The 24847-nt window shown below is 43.8% G+C and overlaps 1 protein-coding gene and 1 long non-coding RNA gene across 3 annotated transcripts in view; one reads left to right on the top strand and one right to left on the bottom strand.

The window, feature by feature from the left end:
• The window catches only part of RASSF1 (Ras association domain family member 1), a 47625-nt gene extending 32928 nt beyond the window's left edge, over nucleotides 1-14697 (bottom strand). Inside the window, exon 1 of one of the 2 annotated variants that reach the window (XM_053297644.1) lies at nucleotides 13831-14697. In XM_053297644.1, the coding sequence (XP_053153619.1) occupies nucleotides 13831-14161 (331 nt within the window). In that variant the 5' untranslated portion in view covers nucleotides 14162-14697. The remainder of the gene's footprint in view (nucleotides 1-13830) is intronic. The other variant, XM_053297643.1, reaches the window with a different exon arrangement.
• Nucleotides 1-19928, top strand: part of LOC128345549 (uncharacterized) — a 34214-nt gene extending 14286 nt beyond the window's left edge. Inside the window, exon 4 of the long non-coding RNA XR_008316518.1 lies at nucleotides 19105-19928. This is a non-coding gene — a long non-coding RNA (uncharacterized LOC128345549). The remainder of the gene's footprint in view (nucleotides 1-19104) is intronic.
• Nucleotides 19929-24847: the final 4919 nt, after the last annotated feature.

The raw sequence follows: 24847 nt of genomic DNA, 5'->3' as shown, positions 1-24847 counted from the left end.
CCAGCTGGGCACTCCTCCTACCCTGCCAGCAATTGTATGAATGAGCCTTCTGCCTATTAGGCAGACAATACTATTCTTGCAAAAACACCCAGTTTCTGCATTTTAAGCAGAGCCTGTTTAATCATTATGCTAAAGATGCTACACGCAAATTGGAGTCTCCTAGTGTGACTGTCTGAGAAACTTTTCAGATGCAGTTTCTTGCAGGGCAGGGCAGCTGTTACTAAACTGTTGAGCACAATCCAGATGACATATCTGTTCCAAGCACTTGCGTTGCAGAGGAATTGGCCTTTCCAAGCATTCAGACACTCTATCAAGTTGCTGGGGAAATACAATTATTTCCCCAGAAACCACATTCAGAGGTGAGTGTTGTGTGGAATGTGGTAGTTCTAGGGTCAGAGTACCTCTTAGCTAACCCCGGAGACAACTGTACTACCAGAACACAATTCCTTTCCACCCCTGTCCAGTGCTATTTTGTGCACTTTTAAAAAGCAAAGCTTTGTTATTATGTAAAAAAATCTTAAAAGGCTAAGTGCTCCCCAGCTGTACTGTCACAAAATGCTCATCCAGGCTTTTTAATTCTACTACCCAGATGATGAACAAAAGCACCAACAAGGTAATGCTACCCACCCCTCACCTTCCACAGGAATGGCCAATTCATTATCAATCTTCCCTCCTGCTTCTGTTTTGTCCAGTGGCTCTATCCATGATTGAGCTGCACATCCCACCTAAGTATCTTTTTGAAAATGACTACAGCTATGCTGAGCAGCTAGGCAAAAACCTCTCCTCACCTCAGTGGGAATGAGAAATCATGCTACTGGCATGATTTAGGTTAGCACAGATGGCCCGGTAACAGCCGGTTTTCCTGCTAGATCATCTTGCAGCACCCTGAATTCAGCTTTACCCTGTTCCCTATCCAGTGATCCTTTAAAATTCCTTTCTGAACAGGATAGCTGTTGTTTTGCCCTGAGATAAAGCAGAGTCCATGTTTCAAATGAACAGGCTCTGTGCATGATTGATCTCCCCTTAAAACTGAAGAGCAGCAATTGCCTAGTCCTGAAAGAGGAGAGACATAATAGAGCATGCAACATATTATGCAAAGCAACATCTATCACCAGATCTGGAATGGACTGTCATAAACCAGGTAAAAAAATTGATCTTTAGCCCTGGGGTCTGTTTACCTCTTGCAGTGCAAGTGACATCTACTCCCATTCTCTGGCAGATTCCAAAAGACTTGTCATTTACATTGACCTGACCACATTTGTGTATATGATTTTTGCTCCAACAAATTTTCTTTAAAAAAAGAAAAAGATTATGTGTTCTCAGCCAGCTCAGTTTGTAAGCATGGTTTAGCAGGACAGAATGCATCTCTGTGTTTGCTTCTGGCAGAAAAAATGTGACACATTGATCACAGGTGGATAGTCAGCATACGGCTTACCTGTCCTCTGTCTGGCACTAAATTTATCCTTGTTAGGGTTTGCCTTTTAAGGTCAAACTAGCAATATTAACCAATCGCTATAACCACTCACACACCAGATCAGGCATCATCACTTTCTCTCTTTCTGCTTGCCCTTGTTCCACCATTTGTAGCTAAACTTCCTCCTTACTGTTCATTCATAATCTAAACCAAGTATTCTCCCTGGCCTGAGATGTCACTGAGTACTTTGTAAGATCAGCCTCGGACACTGACTGTCTCCATGATGTACATAGAGCAGATTATTGGCAGCCTTTATTTGTTTCATTTTTGCACTTTGGATCCCCCAATATGCTTCTGCTTAGGTGAGACTGAGGAAAACCAGCATCTTCATGGTACCTCCCAACACCTTATCATTCAGTCCTTACCAGCAAATCTCATGTTAAAATTATAACTGGACTGTAACAGTTCAGACTACTGAGTGGAGGTGTCACTTATTTGAGAGAATGAGAGAGAGTACACACACACACACACACACACTTAAAGAACTAGCATGTTAAAGAGAAGGCTGGGCCAGATACCTTCTCCCTGTCATCTTGTTTTCTTCCTGCATGAAGATAAGTATATGAGGAAGCATTCAATTGTATGACTTCCACCTACTTTCAGATTTCTACTGCAAAGCTGCTGTATTTGTTGCTTGTAGTATGAGAGAAATTAAAGAAGATCAAATGTGGAAGCTTTGATGATGATGACACTTGGTCAGAATACTGTAGTCTCTCTTCTTAGCACAGAGACAACCAGCTTAACTCACTTCTATTCTCATGGGCTCATGAGCTGGTTTCACCTCAAGAATCATAAGCCAAAGATTAATAAAAGGAATATATTGTACCACCTACACTTTTTGCAAAGGCAAACCTTTATTTTCTACAAGTAATCTTAATTACTAACATAGATTCTTATTGGACTGTCAGTTCTATGGTTTTATAATTTTCAGTTCAGAAACTGAATCATACTTAAGCTTGCTTTTTAAAAAGTGAGTGTTCAGTCTGTAGAATGGTGGGAGAAAGCATGAAAACTGAGCTTGTGTGTTCAAGCCTCCAAAACCAGAACACAGATGTAACCTGATGGCTATAGAAACCAGGAACCACAATGACTGAACAATGGACCCACAGATGAAAGGTCAGATTATCTCAGGGAACCAACTAGGAAGGCAATGATGGCTGGTGCAAGTGCTGATGATGCAGCCATAGGATTGAGCTGTACCTGCATGGTTTCCAAAGGGATTATTTAAAGTAGCTCCTCAACAGGAAGAATTAACATCCAATAAGCCTTCAGCAATTGCATTACTCAAATACAGTGGAGCTCAATCCAGTACTGAAAGTTAGCTCAACTTTTCCTGCTCTTTATCTGTTCCTTTCTAGGGAGGAAGTCATCAAGCACTCTGACACCCTCTAGTGACTGAAACAGTGAATACTGTTCTGATGTATAGGCAATTGGAGAATTAAGCTTCTGTTGGTACACACCCCATTCATTAAGATGCACAAAATTAGAGTATTTTACTCTGGATTAATCTGAAATATCATCCACTGGACCCACACTCGCAGTCAAAAACAGTTTTCACAAACTCAGATTTGAAGGAATCAGCTGCATCATACCATAAATCTAATTTACATTAGAGTACACTAGCCCTGTTTTCAATCAAGTGTCTGTCCCACCTGCAGACCTACCCTTGATTGCAGGATTGATTCACAAACTTCCAGGACCTAGCACCCTAAAGTGCTAATAATAATAATAATAATAATAATACCCCCAATGAGGCACTACCTTGGCGTGGTTGTGGGGTTTGTGTGCTCTGAGGAAGGTGAGAGCTATGCAGAGGTCCAAACATACTGGACAGGTCTCACCAGAGGAGCCAGACAAAGAGTGCCTCTCCCATCAACAATATGGTGAGACGTAACTTTAATAAATCTATACCAGATCGGTCGTCGCCTGAGTCAACAAGGACCGCGCCAGGTGCTATAGTTCTTGGACATCTGGTGGCAAGTGGGCAACAGGACTCAGGATCTTCAGTTGAGCAACCAGGGCTGGAGACTGCAAGGTTACTGGAAGAAACGTCGCTTAACCGGAAAAAATATACGAAAAATGCCAACAAGGAAATAATGATCTGCTATTACAAGTTTAGTCCAACTAGAAGAGGTTATTTAAAAAGAATGTACCAAATTTGGAAAGAGAAGCATCCAGATACAGAAATAACTGAACAAAGGCTAGCAGACCAGAGAAGATTCATAATAAGAAATAAAGTATTCACAGGAGTTGAGCTGGAAGAACTGCAAAGAGCAACACAGGCTCAAGATATGGAAGAAGAATTACCACCAATTGAAGAAGTTGCTCAGGCGCAGGTGGAGGAGGTGTTGGAAAGAGAGGATGCCACTGTTGCTGAACTGTTTCAAAATCAAAACCAGGCAACCGCCCCTTTGCCTTCACCTCAAAAACCCGAATGCCATTTAACAGAAAAGCAACAAGAACTAAAGCAAAAAATAACTGAGCACATGAACCAAATAACCACCAGGGTTCGACTTCCAGCTCTAAAAACAGTTGCCCAAAAACAACTTGTTCAGGCATTAAAAGATGTCAATGCTGCACTTGCAGAAATAACAACCAATAATTTGCAAGAAACAAACCAACTAATGTACAGTGCAGCAACAACAACACCACAAGAGCTCAGATATAAGATCAGTGGACCTGTAAAAGGAGAAAGCAGTACATCATCTAAATGGAAGATTAGATTAGAAAATAAAATCTCCAGGCTTAGATCAGATGCTAGTAAATTGAAAGATATGAAAGACAAGAAGCTGAAGAATGAAAACACCAAACAGTATCTGATCCAAAAATACCACCTAGATTCAAGGAAAATTAGAGAAATAATAAAGTGTCAAAGAAGATTAGCAGATACGAAGCCAGAATTACACAACACAAGCAGAATCTCCAATTCCAGTCGAATCAGAGACGTTTCTACCAAAGCATAGAAGGAGAAACTGAAAGAAACAGAGAAACACCAAATAAAGAAGAAACAGTGCAATTCTGGGGGAAATTATGGGACAATCCAATAGATTATAATAAAAAAGCAGGCTGGATGAAAGAGGTCAAAAAATGTAACCAACAAATGCAAGATCTAATAATAACACCAGAATTAATAAGTGAAAGAGCAAAGAAAATTAAAAATTGGACTGCGCCAGGCAACGATGAACCGCATGGCTTTTGGCTTAAACACCTAACAAGCCTTCATAAACAACTATCAAAACAGTTCAATCACATTATGAAAGGCAGTGATATTGAACAATGGCTAACAACTGGGAAAACTCATCTCATCATGAAAGACCCCCAAAAGGTGCACTTCCAAGTAATTATAGACCGATCATCTGCCTGCCAACCATGTTCAAATTATTAACTGGAATAATAGCAGATGAAGTGATGCAACACTTATTAACTAACAAACAGCTTCCAGTTGAACAGAAAGGAAATTGCCCGAACACCAGAGGCACAAAAGACCAGCTGCTGATTGACAAAATGATTTTAGAAAATTGCAAGAGAAGAAAAACCAATCTAAGTGTTGCATGGACTGACTACAAGAAAGCCTTCGACTCATTGCCTCACACATGGATACTAAAATGTTTAGTAACAACTGGTGTCAGCCAAAACATTCAGATATTTATTAAAAAAGCAATGAGCATGTGGAGTACACAGTTAACAATCAATGGCGAGACACTTGGACAGATTAGCATTAGAAGAGGCATTTTCCAAGGGGACTCACTATCCCCTCTGTTGTTTATAATCGCCATGACCCCACTTTCACAAATACTAAACAAAACAGGCCTCGGATACCAAACATCTAAAACATCAAGTCAAATCAACCATCTGCTGTACATGGATGATCTGAAGTTGTATGGAAAGTCCCAGTCAGAAATCGAATCACTGCTAAACACTGTCCGTATATTCAGTTGCGATATAGCAATGGAGTTTGGACTAGACAAGTGTGCTGCATTAATAATGAACAGAGGGAAAATAACAAAAACAGAAAGAATAGAACTGCCCAATGGAAGCAAGATCAAGAACCTGGAAGAGAAAGAACATTACAAATACCTGGGCATTCTCCAGGCTGATAACATCGCACACACTGAAGTTAAAAGAAAAATAGGAAGTGAATACATCAGGAGAGTTAGAAAAATCCTCAAGTCCAAACTCAATGGCGGGAACACCATACAAGCCATAAACACCTGGGCTATACCTGTTATCAGATACACTTCAGGAATAATAGACTGAACCCAGGCAGAGCTAGAGATGCTAGATTGTAAGACCAGGAAAATCATGACCATCAATCATGCTCAGCACTCCCGCAGTGATGTCGATAGGCTATACCTCCCTCGCAGCTCAGGTGGAAGAGGAATGCTACAAGTCCATCAAACAGTAGAGGAGGAGAAAAGAGGCCTTGAAGAATATATAAAGGACAGTGAGGAAGATGCACTTCAAATGGTCAATAATGCAAAACTATTCAACACTAATGGAACAAAGCAGGCCTACAAGAAAGAACAAGTCAAGAACCGAGCAGGAAAATGGAAAAATAAGCCACTGCATGGTCAATATTTGCACAATATAAGTGGAAAATCAGACATCACCAAGACCTGGCAATGGCTTAAGAATGGCAACTTGAAGAAAGAAACAGAGGGTTTAATACTGGCTGCACAAGAACAGGCACTAAGAACAAATGCAATAAGAGCAAAAGTCGAAAAATCCACCACAAACAGCAAGTGCCACCTTTGTAAAGAAGCAGATGAAACCGTGGACCTAATCAGCTGTTGTAAAAAGATCGCACAGACTGATTACAAACAAAGGCATGACAAAGTAGCAGGGATGATACACTAGAACATCTGCAAAAATACAAGCTACCTGTAGCCTGTAGAAGATGTAAAAATATTATGGGACTTACGACTACAAACAGACAAACATCTGCCACACAATACACCAGATATGACTGTAGTTGAGAAGAAAGAAAAACAAGTCAAAATAATCGACATAGCAATACCAGGGGATAGCAGAATATAGAAGAAGAAGAAATAGGAAAAAATCACCAAATACAAAGATCTACAAACTGAAATTGAAAGACTGTGGCAGAAAAAGACCAAAATAATCCCAGTGGTCATTGGCGCCCTGGGTGCAGTTCCAAAAGTCCTTGAAGAGCACCTCAACACCATAGGGGCCACAGAAATCACCATCAGCCAATTACAAAAAGCAGCTTTACTGGGAACAGCCTTATATTCTGCGACGATATCTATAACAATTGACAATAAAATTCTGGCATCCCAGGTCCTTGGGAAGGACTGGATGTCTGGATAAAACAAACCAGTCAATAACACCTGTCTGACTGTGTAAACAAGAAATAATAATAATAATAATAATAAAGAAGAAGAAGAAGCAGATGAAACAGTGGACCACCTAATCAGCTGTTGTAAAAAGATCGCACAGACTGACTACAAACAAAGGCATGACAAGGTAGCAGGGATGATACACTGGAACATCTGCAAAAATACAAGCTACCTGTAGCCAAAAATTGGTGGGACCATAAAATTGAAAAAGTGGTAGAAAATGATGATGTAAAAATACTATGGGACTTCTGACTACAAACAGACAAACATCTGCCACACAATACACCAGATATAACTAGTCGAAAAGAAAGAAAAACAAGTTAAAATAATTGACATAGCAATACCAGGGGATAGCAGAATAGAAGAAAAAGAAATAGAAAAAAAATCACCAAATACAAAGATCTACAAATTGAAATTGAAAGGCTGTGGCAGAAAAAGACCAAAATAATCCCAGTGTTCATTGGCGCCCTGGGTGCAGTTCCAAAAGACCTTGAAGAGCACCTCAACACCATAGGGGCCACAGAAATCACCATCAGCCAATAACAAAAAGTAGCTCTACTGGAACAGCCTATATTCTGCGACGATATCTATAACAATTGACAATAAAATTCAGCCATCCCAGGTCCTTGGGAAGGACTCGATGTCTGGATAAAACAAACCAGTCAATAACACCTGTCTGACTGTGTAAATAATAATAATAATAATAATAATAAGTATTATTAATAAGTCTTTTAATCCCATCCTCAAGGAGCTCAGGGCAACACATATTTCTTTCCCTGACAAAAAGCACTGTGAGACATGTTAGACTAAGAGATCATTACTGGCCCAACTTAACTCTCTAACCTTCATGGCTGAAGAGGGGATTTGAATGCAGGTCCTCGTCCAGCACTGTAACCACTACAGCACACTTTGCAGTCATTTGTAAATTTGTCTTTACTACTTTCACACTTCCTCTTTGAATCAGAGCCCAAGCTTATTTGAAATATCACCCCCTGGACCCATACTGACAGTCACTAACAGATTAGAATAAGTAGGAATCATCTGCATGATAGATCTAATTTACATTGGAATAACTAGAGTGGGGGGAAACAGCAAAAATTCATAAACATACAGCAGCTATAAAATATCAGCTATCAAATGCTAAATATCAGAGGTCAATGGACAAATGCATGTACTGTATCAAGCAGCAAACAGTGAATATTTGGGAGACAGCAGGCTCGAACACAATGGATTTTTGGATGTAGTTACATAAAGCACATTGTTTCAACACTTATTTTTATCTGTAACAAGGGGAAATATCATCTTAAGAGAACCACTCTGATGCTAACCTGGTCACATATGTATCAAATATCACAGATACATTTGTAATTTTTGCTCCTGGCATCTCTTGGGCCCAGCTACGTCTTGCTCCATTCTCAGCTACACTTCTCAAGCTGTAACTGGAGGTATCGGGGACTGAACCTGATCTTTTATTTATTTATTTATTCATTCATTGTTAAATTTATATGCCGCCTTTCATTAAAACAACCCCAAGGCACTTGCATATGCATAAACTCTACTACTGAGCTATGACTCCTCAGGGTTGATAGATGATGCTGTCATTAGTCAGACTATTGGTCCATCTAGAACAGTATTGTCTGCTCTAACCAGCAGTTGCTCTTCAGATGAACATTGTAACAATTCGTGAGTAGCATGACAGTGGGAATGAGTGGGGATGGTTGACATGGCGTGGCAGGACTTCTGTACCCACTATGGACAGTGTACACAAGTTTTAAAATCATGTCCAATTTTAAAATAATTTCCAGAGTATTGGTCCAGTATTGTCTACTCTAACAGTAGCAGCTCTCCAGAATCTCAAGCACATGTCTTTCCCAGCCCTGCCACACAGGATTCTCCTAACTGAAGGTGTCAGGGCTTGTGCCTAGGACCTTCTACAAGCAAAGAGTGGGTCCTATTGCTGAGCTATAACTTCTCTCCAAAGTTACAGATGGAAGGAGTATACTGAAAATCTGTACAGCAGGAATGTCAACATCCAAGATACTCTAGAAGATATTCCCTACATGCAAGAACCTCTAGTATGGGAAGATGACGTTAGATCAGCACTCCGGTCATTACCAAGTTGGAAGGCTACAGGAATTGATGGAATAGCTACAGAAATATGGCAGGCAACAGAAGAAGAATCAGTCAAGCTCTAACCAAACTATGCCAGAAAATTTTGAGAATGACACAGTGGCCAACAGATTGAAAGAGGCCAGTCTACATACCCATACCAAAGAAAGGAGACTTAATGGACTGCACAAACCATTGCAGAGGTGATGCAATTAATTAATTTAACATGCTAACAAAATAATGCTCAGGATCATCCAACGCAGATTAGAGCCCTACGTGGAAAGGGAAATGTCGGATGTTCAAAATGGTTTCAGAAAAGGCCGAGGAACAAGAGACATCATTGCTGATGCATGCTGGATAATTGAGAAAGCTAAATACCACCAAAAAGAAGTCAATATGTGCTTTATTGACTACAGAAAAGCCTTTGATTGTGTCAACTGTGTCAAGTTGTAGAATAACCTTAGGAAAATGGTTTCTTCTTGTTCTCATGAGAAACCTATACACAGGACAGGAAGCCACAGTCCAAACACAACATAGTGAAACAGACTGGTTCCAGATCAGCAAAGGAGTAAGACAAGGCTCTATACTTTCTCCTTATGTATTCAATTTATATGCTGAACATATGCTGAGAGAAGCTGTACTGGAAGAAGATGAGCATAGTTTTAAAGTTGGAGGAAGAAACATCAATAACCCAAGCTATGTTAGTGACACCACTCAGCTGATAATGCAGGTGATCTAAAAGCTCTAGTAATTAAAGTCAAGGAGCAAAGTGAAAAAATGGGACTATGACTAAATGTAAAGAAGACTAAACTAATGACAATGGGTACAGCAACCAGCCTCAGAATTGATAATGAAGACACTGAAGCGGTCAATAGCTTCTGCCTTTTAGGATCAACCATCAACAGTAAAGGATCCAGCAGTCAAGAAATAAGCTGCAGACTAGCACTTGGTAGGGTTGCAATGAAGACCTTGGAAAGGATATTTAGATGCCGTGACGTGTCTATACCTACAAAGATTAGAATCATTCAGACAATGTTTTTCCCCATGACACTCTATGGAGACAAAAGCTGGACTCTAGTAGAAGCAAGATAGAAAAAGTACTGACGCTTTTGAATGTTGGTGCTGGAGAAGACTTTTGAAGATACCATAGACAGCCAGGAAAACAAACGAACGGATCATAGAACAAATCGATCCAGAATTTTCACTCCAGGCACAAATGACCAGGCTCAAACCATCATACTTTGGACACATTATGCGAAAACCCAGCTCCCTTGAGAAGTCCATAATGCTGGGAAAAGTTGAAGGAAAGAGATGAAGAGGACAAGTAGCAGCAAGGTGGATGGACTTGATTATGACAGCAATGAATGCACCACTGAGAGACCTTAAAGGCCAAGTTGAAGACAGATCATCCTGGAAAGAATCTATGTGGTCTCTAAGAGTTGACACCGGCTTGACAATACTTAATCAATAATCAATGTTACACCTCTGACAATCTAGATATTAGACCCAGCCTCCAATTTAAGTGACCAACTAAGATGGCATTTTGCAGGAAGTACAGAATCAAATGAAAGGGAATTACCAATATTGCTACCAATATTGCTGCTACACATTTAGCACCAAGTAAATAGAGTAATATTCATTTAACACCATGAATGGTGTGCTAGATACTGTACAGGATTATTATCCTGTAAGTTTGTTATTGGATATGAGTAAGAACTTGGGAGGAACAGATATTGGATATGAGTAAGATATGATATGAACAGTTATTGGATATGAGTACGATCTTGGGAGGAACACCAGGCAGAGTACAGGGACAGATAGATGATCATGACAGTGACTTGGGAAGAAAGTCAGAACAGGCATCAGGGCCCAGAAAAAGTTCACATGTGCATGTCAAGTAAAGACAAAGGTCTAGGGAAAAAAAGAGACAGCCTCAGGGATACAAGGTCTGCTATAAGGTATAGTCAAGGAGCTCTAAGCAAGACCCACTGACCAAGTTTCCAGCAGCCTTTTCATTTTCCATAGGCTGCTGGAAGGATGGACCCAGTAAAGACCGGGAAATTGTCATTTCCTTCTTGTGTGCAGGTGACAGAGTTTGGAAGTGAATCCTGACTGAACCAGACTGAACCATGCAAGTGTCTACTGTCCCTGCTGAATGTGCTTACCATCTGCAGTAGATGGACAATACAGCAGAGGGACCATGCTTTTATCTTACAGAGATGCTGTACCCTTAACAGTTGCATGACAAGTCAAAATTCAATAGAGACAGCTTTTCTAGCTTCCAAGTCTCAATAAACATGCACACATTCTGGATAGACCTGTCTCCTGTCATTAGTGGCAAGTTAATCACATATTCATATCAAATACACCTCAAAGCCTTGCTTCCATTCCAGAGGGCTACAGTGATTGGAGTATTTCCAGTTCACCAGTGAGATAGATTGTTCTGCCTCTGTTACAAATACAGGTACACCCATTGCTACTAGCTCCTGGCGGTAATAAATCATAAACCATGATCTCCTGTTCCATTATAAAGTCTGCCTAAATCTTGGTCTCTGTATCAAAATAAAGACAAAATAAACAGCTGTAGTCCATACACACACCACACAGCCAATTTGTGTGTACGCCTCAGTGTTAATTACTGCATTTCTTTTACTGTCATTGAAAGATATGCAACTCTAGGGTAGAGTATTTAGGTATCTCAAGGGTAAACTATTTAGAATAATGAAATCCAAAAGAGACTGTGAGGAGCTCCAAAAGGATCTCTCCAAACTGGGGAGCGGGTGACAAAATGGCAAATGCGGTTCAATTTAAGCAAGTGTAAAGTGATGCATATTGGAGCAAAAATTAAAAAAAATCCAACTTCACATATATGCTGATAGGATTTGAGCTGTCATTGAATGACCAGGAGATAGATCTTGGGGTTGTGGTGGACAACTAGTTGAAAGTGTCATCTCAGTGAGCGGCAGCCGTGAAAAAGGCAAATTAAGAACATAAGAACAGCTCTGCTGGATCAGGCCCAAGGCCCATCTAGTTCAGCCTCCTGTTTCACACAGTGGCCCACCAGATGCCGCTGGAAGCCTACAGGCAGGAGCTGAGGGCATGCCCCCTCTCCTGCTGTTACTCCTGTGCAACTGGTATTTAGAGGCATCCTGCCTCTGAGGCTGGAAGTGGCCTATAGCCCTCTGAATAGTAGCCAGTGATAGACCTCTCCTCCATGAAGTTATCCAAACTTCATGTTATCTAATTCAGTGCTAGGCTATCCAATTCATTGCTAGGTATCATTAGAAAGGGGGTTGAAAATAAGAATAAGAAAATAAGAATTTTGATGCCCTTATACAAATCCATGGTCAGGCCACATTTGGAGTACTGCGTACAGTTCTGGTCACTTTATTTTAAGAAGGATATTGTAGCACTAGAAAAGGCGCAGAAGAGGACAACCAGGATGATCAGGGGCCAGGAGCACCTTCCTTATGAGGCAAAGCTACAGCATCTGGTGCTTTTTAGTTTGGAAAAGAGGCAACTGCGGGGACACATGACTGAGGTATATAACATTATGCATGGAGTAGCGAGAGTGACAGAGAGAAATTGTTCTCCCTCTCTCACACTAGAACCAGGGGTCATCCCATGAAACTGAAGGCCTGGAAATTTAGGATTGACAAAAGGAAGTACTTTTTCACACAATACATAATTAATCTATGGACTCCTTTGCCATGGGATATAGTGATGGCCACTAGTTTGGATGGCTTTAAAAGGGGTTTAGACAAATTCATTGAGGACAGGTCTATCAATGGCTACTAGTCTGTGGCTATAGGCCATCTCCAGCCTCAGAGGCAAGATGTCTCTAAATACCAGTTGTGGGGGAGCATTAACAAGAGAGACGGCATGCCCTCATGTCTTGCCCATGGGCTTCTCAGAGGCATCTGGTGGGCCACTGCATGAAACAAGATGCTGGACTACATAGGCTTTAGGCCTGATCCAGCAGGGCTGTTCTTACATTCTTGGTTTTGACACTCACATGTAGGAAGCATAGAAAGAACCACAGGTCAGCTTTTTGGAAAAGAGAGTGAGTAGGGATCATAGACTGAGACAAAACCAATGAGATACGGAGAGAGCATACAGAATCTATTGTTAGCCAACAGGAAACTGGTGTATTTCTGAGAAAATACACTATAGATTGCACTATTAGTGGCTTTACTATTTAGTTAAAGCTGCAATCCTATGTACATGCACCTACAAGTAAATATCACTGCTATCATGAGTTGGACTTACTTTTAAATAAACATACTTTGAACTGAGATATAGGAAGTACCAACCCTCAGTTTTTATGAGGGCCTTTTTTAGGCATAGGCATTCAGCCCATACTCAAAAATATCAGAATATTTAATCGTCACACTTATTTGATCCTTAAACTCTTGAAGCATTTCTAAATATTCCAGAGCATGCAGCCTTCTTCAGACAATTGTTAAAACACGGTAAGAGATAATTTTAACCTCCTCTTCTCTCCATTTTAGATTTGCCACTTTTATTTTCTTGTTGGGCTTCTGTACCTTTAACAGCCCTATGACAGATTAGGTGCAGCTTCTTTCAGTAGTGAGAGAAATGATGGAGAAGTTTCTTCTGTTGACTTTCTGTCTGTCGCACAGGCGTTACACAGATACAAGAACTCAACCAGAAAAGACTTCAAACTGTAGAAACCAGAGGACTAACACATCCCCTGAGCTATCTTTCTATTGACTATTGCTCTAAGGATACTTTTAATCCGTCTGAGGTACAATCTTATGCAACCCCTTCTCCGTGTCCGAAACTGCCCGCCCTTCTGTTTCTCCCAGAACCCTCTGAGAACACAAGCCTGGGAAAGACTGCCACGTGCGGCTTGAAGCTTGTACTCACGGATGCACTGCAGACGCTTCTTGTAGACGCCCCAGATGAAATCCCCGCACAGATCGCACCAGGTTGGCTGACTCTGGGTGCAGGGCTTGAAAACATGTCCCTCGCCTAGCGCCTCGGTCAGTTTCGGGTCACTTTGGCCCCCCAGGAGGCGTATCTGGCGTACGCGGCTCAGGATCTCGGGCACCTTCCCTGGAGAGATTCTCAAGGCGTTGGCCCGCTCCAGCCGGACAGGGCGCTCGGACGTGCCTCGCGGGCCTCGAGTCAGATCTAGCGGATTCTCTAACCCCAGATTCTTCAGCTCGATCATCTCCTGGTCCGTGGGCCGGTTCATGGCCACCTCCCGGGCTAAGAATGGTGGGGAAAGGGCTTGGAAACCAGCGCAATGTCCCCATCAGAGGCCAAGAAACATTCCCGCCCAGTCGGCGCTCCTGGGGGCCGGGGTCGGGGGGTAGAGCAACCCAGAGCTCTGTTTTTCTACCTGTCTGTCAGAAACTCACTTTTTCTTCTCTCCGCCTGTCTTATCCCCTTCTTCCCATCTCCACCCACCGCGCGTTTTAAGGCAGCCAGAAAAAGTCACAGGAGATTGTTGTTGAAAAGATTGTGAAGCATTTCCCCTCACTCCTCCCTTGAACAAGCGGAACCGCTTTCTTGGCTTCCCAGCACCGGCCTTCTTCTCAGTGATTATAATGGTGCTTTATGAGAAAGGAAGCCGGGGAGGGTTACATTCCTTCAGGCTGCGAGTAGAGTCTCAGTAGTGCTGCTCTCTGCTTCTTCTTTTGCCCCACACAAGCAGAGGCAACGTCTTAACTCTGTCCTCTTCATTCATGTCTCTCCTCCACACGAGTGGAAAGGAAAAAAGGCGGGGGGGGGGGCGGCGAGGAAGGGGGGAAGGGCGGCCGAGGCGGTGCCTAGGCTGCCATGTACGCCTCGTCGTCGTGAGGGCTGTCGTCTGCGGCTTGCCCCACTCCTCCCCACCTCAAGTGAGCCACCTCCGGAGCAAAGCATGAACCTCGGGAGCCTCCAGGCAAGTTCAGAGAAAGCCGCAGCCTGAGGAGGCGCGCGCGCTCGGGGCAGTCCGCCCTTCTTCACAGCTGTGCAGTGTGTAGCTTGAGCGGGCGTAGAAAGGCGAGCAGTCGGGGGTGCGGTGCCGGGGGACCGAAAGAGGCAGGCGGGAGGTCATGTCGGCAGGGCTCGGGTCGGGCGCAGGCAGCAGCAGCAGCGGGAAAGCGTGAGGAGCAACTCCTCGACTACTGCCCTTTATGGGAGGGGGGAGAGGGAAAACACTTTTAACATATGTTTGGCGGGCTGAATAGGGCTCATTAAGTTTGGTGGTGGTGGTGGGAATTCAGTAAAATGAGGGAGGAGGGAGCTCCAATACTGGATGTAGGGAGGGGGCGCTGCTGAGAGCTTAGTAAGACGCGGAGGGAGTTTCGAAGGCAGGTCTCCACTCTTCGAGAGGAGGTTTTTTTTTTTTTTTTTGGCAAGCAACTTTCCCGCATCCGACGAGAGCGAGCGAGGGGGAGCCAGAGGCTCTTCTGTTGTGCTCCACCACGGGTTCCTCAAGCATCCTGAAGAAGAAGAACGAATCTAGCTTCCTTCCCCGCCCTGCCGCTTGCCCACAACAGGCCTCTGCTGCGAGGTTCTTTGGCCGGCGCTTTGCAGCTGTTCTAGCGATGCTGCCGGTTTTGAAGCACAGGCAACCGCAGCGCTTCGAGCCTGACGTCAAGTCTGGCCAGAAGCGCAGAATGATCCACCTCTCCGCCCTCCTGCCAGGAGACGGGGCCCCACACACCTACTCTAAAAAGGGGGGCAGCTTGGATTAGACGGTGGCAGTTGCCAACTGGGGTGGAGCCGGGGAGTGGGCTTCTAAGCGTTTCCGCTTATCCGCTTGGGCTTTAGCCTGTAGTAGGAGCAGAGACTCTCTTCCTATACCTAAGGGACATTTTCAGGCACCACCCCAAGACTGGCAAAGGGCCCAACACCGCCATTGTTACTTGATGTAGGGCACCAAATAAGGTCAAAATGATCGGTTTGCGCACCTTGCCTCTTCCAGGTTAAGAGGATCCACCAAGCTCGAGGGCCCCAAATCCTGGAGCAGGTTGTTGCCACTGCGCCCCTGCCCCAAAGGGCAGAATGCCATGCTTTTCACAGCTCTTTTACAGTTACCAGCTTTACTGAGACAATATGTCTTTTCTTGAGACCATACATTTTTTTTACTCACTTGTTCTGCATAATCTTCACACTAGATCTCCACCTTCTTGAGATGTGAAAATAGTTTTAATGCTTGCTGAATGCTATATAGTATGTTTGCAGTCACAGCCAGGCAAAACAAATTAGTACGGAGGAAGTCAACTTCAGTTATAAACATCAGGATCCTTTCAAGTACTATTTATGCTCATGACTAAAAAGTCTTAATGAAATGGGCTATCTGTTCTGCTGAGCTGTCCAATTTGCAGCAGTTGGGCTACTGAACTGCTGTTTGTTACAGATGATTTTTTTAACGTAGTTGTGTTTTTCTGAGCAGCCTTGTTTTATTGCACTTGATTTGTATTTGCATTACTTCTGTTAATATACCATCCTATTGCTTGTGTTATGGATTTTATCAGCCATTGTCTAAAACCATTATGGTGCTTTTCTGAGCACTCCTGCTCTCATAAGAACATAAGAACAGCCCTGCTGGATCAGGCCCAAGGCCCATCTAGTCCAGCATCCTGTTTCGCACAGTGGCCCACCAGATGCCTCTGGAAGCCACAGGCAGGAGTTGAGGCCATGCCCTCTCTCCTGCTGTTACTTCCCTGTAACTGGTACTCAGAGGCATCCTGCCTTTGAGGCTGGAGGTGGTCCACAGCCCTCCGACTAGTAGCCGTTGATAGACCTCTCCTCCATTAAGTTATCCAAACCCTTCTTAAAGCCATCCAGGTTGTTGGCTGTCACCACATCTTGTGGCAGAGAATTCCACAAGTGGATTATGCGTTGTGTGAAAAAGTACTTCCATCTGTTGGTCCTAGATTTCCCAGCAATCAATTTCATGGGATGACCCCTGGTTCTATTGTTATGGGAGAGGGAGAAGAATTTCTCTCTATCCACTTTCTCCACACCGTGCATGATTTTATAGACCTCTATCATGTCTCCCCGCAGTCGTCTTTTTTCTAAACTAAAAAAACCAAGGTGTTGTAACCTAGCCTCATAAGAAAGGTGCTCTAGGCCCTTGATCATCTTGGTTGCCCTCTTCTGTACCTTCTCCAGTTCAACAATGTCCTTTTTAAGATGTGGCGATCAGAATTGTATGCAGTACTCCAAGTGTGGTCGCACCATAGTTTTGTATAAGGGCATTATAATATTAGCCGTTTTATTTTCAATCCCCTTCCTAATGATCCCTGGCATGGAATTGGCCTTTTTCACAGCTGGTGCACATTGAGTTGACACTTTCAACGAGCTGTCCACCACGACCCCAAGATCCCTCTCCTGGTCAGTCACCGACAGCTCAGATCCCATCAGCGTATACTTGAAGTTGGGTTTTTTTGTCCCAATGTGCATCACTTTACACTTGCCAACATTGAACCGCATTTGCCACTTTGTTGCCCACTCCCTCAGTTTAGAGAGATCCTTTTGGAGCTCCTCACAATCCGTTTTGGATTTCACTACCCAAAAGAGTTTGGTATCATCTGCAAATTTGGCCACCTCGCTGCTTACTCCTGCTTCTAGATCATTTAAGAATAAATTAAAAAGCACCAGTCCCAGTACAGATCCCTGGGGGACCCCACTTCTTACTTCCCTCCATTGTGAAAACTCTCCAACCTCTAATGATTGAATCACCCACTACAAGAAGGCCCCCACCCCCCGAAGGAGTCTCCCCTGTGCGAGCGGATATGTGCTCATCATCCATGAAAGGGGTCCCTTCTAAAGGAGCATTTCCCGCTTCCTCAGACCAATGTCCTCCTTGCCCAAGACCTTCATTCTCCCTGACAGCAGAGGAGCTACCAGCCTGGAGTGGGATGCCTCTATCACTTCCCCGAAGGTCTCATCCACATGCCTCTCTGTCTCTCTGAGCTTCTCCAGATCTGCCACCTTGGTCTCAAGGGAAAAAGTTTGTTCCCTGAGAGCCAGGAGCTCCTTGCACCAAGCACACACCCATGACTTCTGCCCATGGGCTAAATAGTCATACATGTGGCACTCTGTGCAGTACCCTGGGAAGTGCCCCTTCCCCTGCTGACTTTCTATCTTCATACTGTTTTTGTTGGCTGTTTACAGTATTTAGAGATAGTTTATTAGAAGTAGTTTATTATTATCTGTTTATTAGATAGTTTGTTAGATGGATAGGCCTCAGTTGTAATGGTCAGCTATTTAACTGTCCAAACAGCCTTTCCCAAGAATATTAGGGATATGAGGGAGAGATTTGTACTTACATTCTCTTCTCCACCAGGCTCCTTGTGATCACAGAGGGTTGTTCCAGGCTCCCCTGCACACTTCCCGCCAAACTCCTTCATCCTGTTTGCTATCCCTGTTCACTATGCTCTCAGGCCTTCACCTCTTATGTAGAGAGTTGTCTTCCAAATGAGACATAGGATGTGAGTCAAAGGAATGTCAAAGGAATGTGGGGCCTCCCCCAGCCCTAGCTGACTCCACCCCCTCCAGGCTGGGACAAAGTAAAACACTGGAGTTTGCTAGCCCTGGCAAATCACACACACACACACACATGACTTACCCCTTAAAGAGAAACTAGCCCCTGAAAATCTCCCCTCCTCCTATTAGTTAGTTTGAAGGGGGAAAGGCTAGATGTTTAGAAAAGCTTGCTTCCTCCTCAGCTTTGTCTGCTCTTCACAGAGTAGTCTTCCAACTGGGAGTAGTCTCCCTTACTTAGATAAATTCTAAGTGATTTGATGCTGGGGTTGAGTAGATGTAAACAGTTCTTGCCTAGTAGTGCTTCCTAGTGATGCATTCAGGAACAAATATTAAAAGGAATAAGCATCATAGCACCTCCTGGACAGTATCCATTCAAGTGACAGATGAGCTGTAGCTCACATTATGAGAGAAGGCACAGCCTAGAATCACTGTGTTTTTGCTCCTTGCATGCAGCTGAGGTCAATGACCACAAGCAATGCAGGGAGATTTGGTCAATATGTGCATTAACCTCCCTAGCATTTCCTTCCTGTAAACAGTTTCGATCATCTGGTCTTTGCTTTAAAATCATTGTCTCAATGTTGTTTAATACTCTTGTCTCCCTCAAGTAGCTCTGTAATGTATCACAATACCCTTTCCTATTTATTTCCTTAGGTCCAGACTCCAGCTCAGCTTCTGCAATCCTTGTTGGGAACAAAGAAGGGTTATGAAGGATATTTCTGCAAGGTTCTTTTGCATCTCCACACAGACTAAACTCATTCAGGATACATGAAGCCACACAGCGGTTATGCACAGCCTACTTTTAGAGAGGAACTAAATCAGTTTCCTAATCCTGTGTTTGCCAAGATAATGCAGGGCAGGGGGAGATTTGTAGAGGGGAATTGGCAGTCTTCCCTGACAAATGCTGTTTTTCTCCCAAGGTTAATGTCTTGCACCAGAGGTAGTTCACTTGAGGTGGCTCACTTGCAGGGGAAGTTGGAGAGAAGTGCTCAACCATTCCCCTACTTTACAAATCTCACTCCCAGCTGATATTGATCCCCCCCCCGCCCTCAGCCTATGTTAGAGGATCATGTATTTGTGGGAGCAAACACCCTTTTTGGATTTACCCCTGGTGCCTAACCCCTGATCGGTGTTCGGTTCTCCACTGCTGCCTCCCGGCTCCCAGTCTGTTCCTGAGGAAAGAGGTCCTTCAGTTGCATCTGAGTCCAATTGCCACAAAAATGAGCGAGGTAGTATAATAACCGCTGCGACCCCCTGGACTTCTCCCTATCCCTGTTCTTTCCTAAATCCAAAAACTATTTTTTCTAAAGCCTTCTTCCTCTAGCCAGCCTGGAATTCATGTAATTCGGACACCAAGCTAAATTGCCTCTTTGCAAGCTACGTGGTTAATCTCTGTGACATATTTTAGTAATAATATTGCCTTAATCAACTCTTTTCCCACTGTACCCCTAAAAATCAATTGTATTTGTGATTCTCAACCTACTCTCTGTCAGTTCATTTCCCTAGGACCAGAACTTTGCACAAATTTATTCTGATGTGGGACTGCTCCATTCTAGTTTCTTAATTTCCCCACACTAGCCTGAATGCAGTTAGGAGTGTTCACCCCGGATCAGTTCCATTAACACATCATCATCTAGGGAGGAATGGCATGGTGTGAGGCCAAAAAGGAGACCCACATAACCTGTGACCACAGAAAAAGCCTGTCTAAAAACAATCCAGTGGCACACAGGAACTTCCATAGCATGTTTATGATCAAGCCACAGATCATCTTCTTCTGGAAGGCAGCCTCCAGAGCAGAAGTGTAGGGAATGCGTCAGGGGCTCGGGCACAAAGTCCAACCAGTGGCTCCCCCCGCCCCATATTCCTTTGCGCACATGAAGCATCCATGTGCCTCAAGCCACGTCCTCTGTATCTGACATCAAATGTAAGGGCCAGGGCCAGTGCTGAGAATGAGGCTGTTGCAACCCCGGCTGAGTTTCATTTCCCCTGGAAGCAGTTGGTGGAATTGCTGGAAGGGAGCACCTTTCGGTGCTCTTGGTAACACTTGGTAGAGTTGCTGAGCAATTAAAATCAAGACGTGTTTGCACCCTTTTCCTGAGTTAAAAATCCACTCAAGCAGGTACAATGCAAAGAACAAAAGGAGAAAAACTCAGTCTGAGGTTCTATCAGCTTTTAGTTACAAGTTAAAAAAACACTCCGTTGTTGCAAGAATACTTTAAAAATCACACTTAGATGATATTGGGGTAGTACTCTTTAAAAATTTGAGAATTTACCTTTGAGAATTTACCGAGGCTTTTGCAATGTCCTAGTTGCATTACTGACAGGCAAATGCATAACAATATCTGGGATGCACAATGCACATGAAAGAAAGATAAGTTTCTAATGCCACAGCTGACTAAAAAACTGTTCCCTTCTCTAACTCTCCTCGAAGCCAAAAGCCCTGGCTTCCTTTGCCTTGAATTCACAAAAACCATGGTAGTGGATTCAAGTTTCCTTCTCTCCTGGCTTCCCCGGATTTGCAGAGATTTTCCTGCAGCCAGACCTCATGGCCACATCTCCTGCCCTCCAGCCAGCTCCTTCTTGAGAGAAATCTCCAGACTAGCTTTTGACCATGAGGGGAAAAATTCCATTGCTCCTCACTAAGCCTTTTTGCCCATGCTTCCCTCACCTCCCACCTAGCTCCTTCTGAACAAAGACACGCTTCTCTTCCTGCCTCATGGCCCTCTAGGTCCCACCTACTGTGTGCTGAGTGACTGATCCCTAGCCTGTCAGTCAGGACAGGGTACACTTCCAGTTCACTCTTTACAAGAAAGGAAAGCTGTTACTGCCCGACTGTTACAACACCCCTGCTCCAGAGTTGGAAACTCAGTGCCTAAGCCTTGCAGGTCTTTAAAGAACGCTTCCCATTCTAAACTAAAGCCAAACAGTCACCCAAAGAATGTGATCAACAGTTTTCCCCTTACCACACAAATCACAGACTGATTGGTCTCAAATTCACCTTAAAGAAATAGGTTGGTATGTAAAGCACAGTGTCCTGTCAGAACACAAAACAAGATAACTTGTTTCACCCTACCATTTAGTGTGAAAAGCTGAAAGTCACTCAAATTTGGACAGAGGGATTAAACCCTTCTTCCAGCAATGCCCTCATCTCAACACTTTTGCCATTCTTTTTTGAGTTCTTGTTTGCCCCAACACTGGGCTGTAGCAGACAGAACCCTTCTGAAGGAGAAGTGGAGCCTGGCCACACCCCTGCCCTGGAGTACTTTGGGTATTTTGAAACTCTATAGCTTTTGATACCATTGAACATGCTGTCCTTCTGGATCATCTGAGGGAGTTGGGAATGGGGGAATACTGCTTTGCAGTGGTTCTAATCTGCTCCTGTCTCTTGGGCTGATTCTCTAGATAGTGTTGCTTGGAGACTGTTGCTCTTCAAAATAAGAGCTTCACCCCACAGGACTCCATACTGTTTCCAATGCTTTTTAACACCTACATGAAATTGTTGGGAGAGATCATAGGAGGTTTGGTGCAGGGTGTTATCAGTATGCTGATGACACCCAATCTATTTCTCCATTGCTGATGACAACCACATCTGTTTATCCATGTCAACATCATCTGGAAGGGGCATAAACTCCCTAAATGCCTGCCTGGAGGCGGTAATGGACTGGATGAGGGATAACAAACTGAGACTGGATAAAATAAGACAGAGATACTTATTGTGAGGGGTTAGAACTTAAGAGACAACTTTGATCTGCCACTAGAGAAGTAATTATAAAGAAGTATTGATTCTTGGGGCGAACGGGACTCCTATGCCTTTTTAATTGATATTAGAGGGCTTTATTTAGGTTTCTAACCCCATCCCACCACATCAACAAAGGCCTGCAATGGGTAATAACAATGGAAACAGATGTATACAAGGCAGGGAGTGTGTTACAGCACTGTAGATTGTATTCACTAGCCTGTGAACCCAGGCTAGAGCCCATATTAGGGCCTACTCTATGGTGGTGATGGTGGCGAAGAAATCCTACTTTTCTGCCACCATTGTGTCAGCTCAATGTCGTCCAGCAGAGCTTTTTTTAGTGGTTCAGGGCCTCCTAGGTGAGGACCCCAAAGACCATCAAACGCAACCCTTGGCAGCCCGCTGTGACCAATTTGCTTTACATTTTGCAGATAAAATTGCTCATATCCATTCTGACTGGGATGCCAAGATTTTTGCAGCACAGGAACTGGATGTTGACAATGCACCGTCTGATCTTGCTATGTCAGATTGTTTTCAGACTGTGTTGCCTGAGGAGGTGGACAGGCTGCTTGGAAGACTGAGGCTTACCATGTGCATCCTCGACCCTTGCCCGTCATGGCTGGTGAAGGTTTCTAGAGAGGGACTGAGTCCATGGCTGGCGGAGGTGGTGAATGCCTCTTTAGAGCAGGTGGTGCCCCCCCTCTCCTGAAGGAGGCAGTCATTAGGCTCCTCCTTAAAAAGCCATCATTGGACCCAGATGACTTAAATGACTTTGGACCAGTTTCAAACTTTCCGTTCTTGGGCAGGATGTTGGAGAGCGCTGTGGCATCTCAGCTCCAGGCAGTCTTGGATGAATCTGGTTACTTAGATCCTTTCCAGTCTGGCTTCTGACCTGGACATGGGACTCAAACTGCCTTGGTCACCCTGGTGGATGACCTATGCCAGGAGATAGAGGGAGTGTGAGTCTGTTGATTCTCCTCCATGGCTTTCAGTACTATCGACCATGGTATCCTTCTGGGACATCTCTATGGGTTGGGGGGACTTGGGAGCACAGTTATTTGGTGGCTCCACTCCTACCTGGAGGGTTGTACTCAGAAGGTGGTGCTGGGGGATGCCTGTTCCAGCCCTTGGCCTTTGGCCTACGGGTTACCACAAGGATCTATTCTGTCCCCCATGCTGTTTATTTTATTATTACACTATTAGTATTTTCATGAAACCCCTGGGAGAGATTATGTGTAGGTATGGACTGCGGTGCCATCAGTATACTGATGACGCCCAGCTCTACCTATCTTTTAAGTCAGCAGACACCAGGGAGGCAGTGGATGCTCTGAACCAGGGCTTGGAGGCTGTTCTGGACTGGATGGGGCAAACAAGCTGAAACTTAATCCAGATAAGATGGAAGTGTTCTGGGTTGTTAGAACTGATCATCCAAGTAATGAGGTAAATCTGGTCTTGGACGGGGTCACACTCCCTCTGAAAGACAAAGTCCGCAGCTTGCGGGTGCTTCTGGACCCGTCATTGTCCTTGGAGGCACAGGTGGCAGCGGTGTGCAGAAGCTCCTTTCACTAACTATGGCTGGTACTCCAGCTGCGACCCTACTTGGAGAAGATGGTCCTGACCTCAGTCATTCATGCATTGGTAACATCCAGATTGGACTATTGCAATGCACTCTATGTGGGGCTGCCCTTGAAGAGTGTTCAGAAGCTTCAGCTAGTTCAGAATGCTGCTGCAAGGATGCTCATGGGTGCAAGTCACTTCATGAGTGTCACACCCATCCTGCTGCAGCTTCGTTGGTTATCGGTCCGCTTCCAGACTAGATTCAAGGTGCTGGTCTTGACCTTTGAAGCTCTACATGGCTTGGGGCCGGGGTACCTGTCGGACCGCATTCGCCCATATGAATCTGCCAGGGCCCTTCGCTCATCATCACAGGCCCTGCACATAGCCCCGCCATTAACAAAGATCCTGGTGGCAGGGACAAGAGACAGGACCTTTTCAGTTGTGGCCCCTTGGCTTTGGAACACCCTCCCTGAAGAGCTTCACCATGCTCCCTCCCCTTAGTGTTTTTTAAAAAAACAACTTAAAACACACCTTTTAAAGGAGTCTTTTTAATGCTCCTTTTTTTTGTTATATCTGGTAGGTTCTTTAGCTTTTTATAACTTTCAGTTTTTAACTTTTAAAAATAATTTCTAATTTGAATCTAATAATGATTGTGGTTTTCAACCTTTTAACTTGTTTGTTCAACTTGGTTAATTTTATTACTTTTATTGTGTCTTGTATCTATTTTATTGTTGTAAACCGCCCTGAGAAGTAGTATGCTGGAGGGGCGGGGTATAAATACTTTAAATCAATCAATCAATCAAATTAAATAAATACATAGTACATATTTGGTTATAAGTAAATAATGGCATGACTAAGTTTTAACATTGGCCAAATAGCCCCACACAAAACCTGCAAAACCCCTGTTGTTGAAGGTGTTGACTGCATTGCTAGTTCATAACAGCTGGTTGCTAGTGGTTAGCATATTGTTGGTTTGCTTCTTTTCCTAACTGTTTTCCAGTTTTGGAATGGAAAAAAAATGACGTCAGAGACAACATTAGAGGTCTCTTCCACTTGGATACTGAACTCTTGGAAGAAATAGCATTAATATGAAGATATTAAAAA

Source organism: Hemicordylus capensis, chromosome 2 (genome assembly GCF_027244095.1).
Source record: "Hemicordylus capensis ecotype Gifberg chromosome 2, rHemCap1.1.pri, whole genome shotgun sequence".
NCBI lineage: Eukaryota > Metazoa > Chordata > Lepidosauria > Squamata > Cordylidae > Hemicordylus > Hemicordylus capensis.
This window is presented reverse-complemented; position numbering and strand designations above follow the sequence as displayed.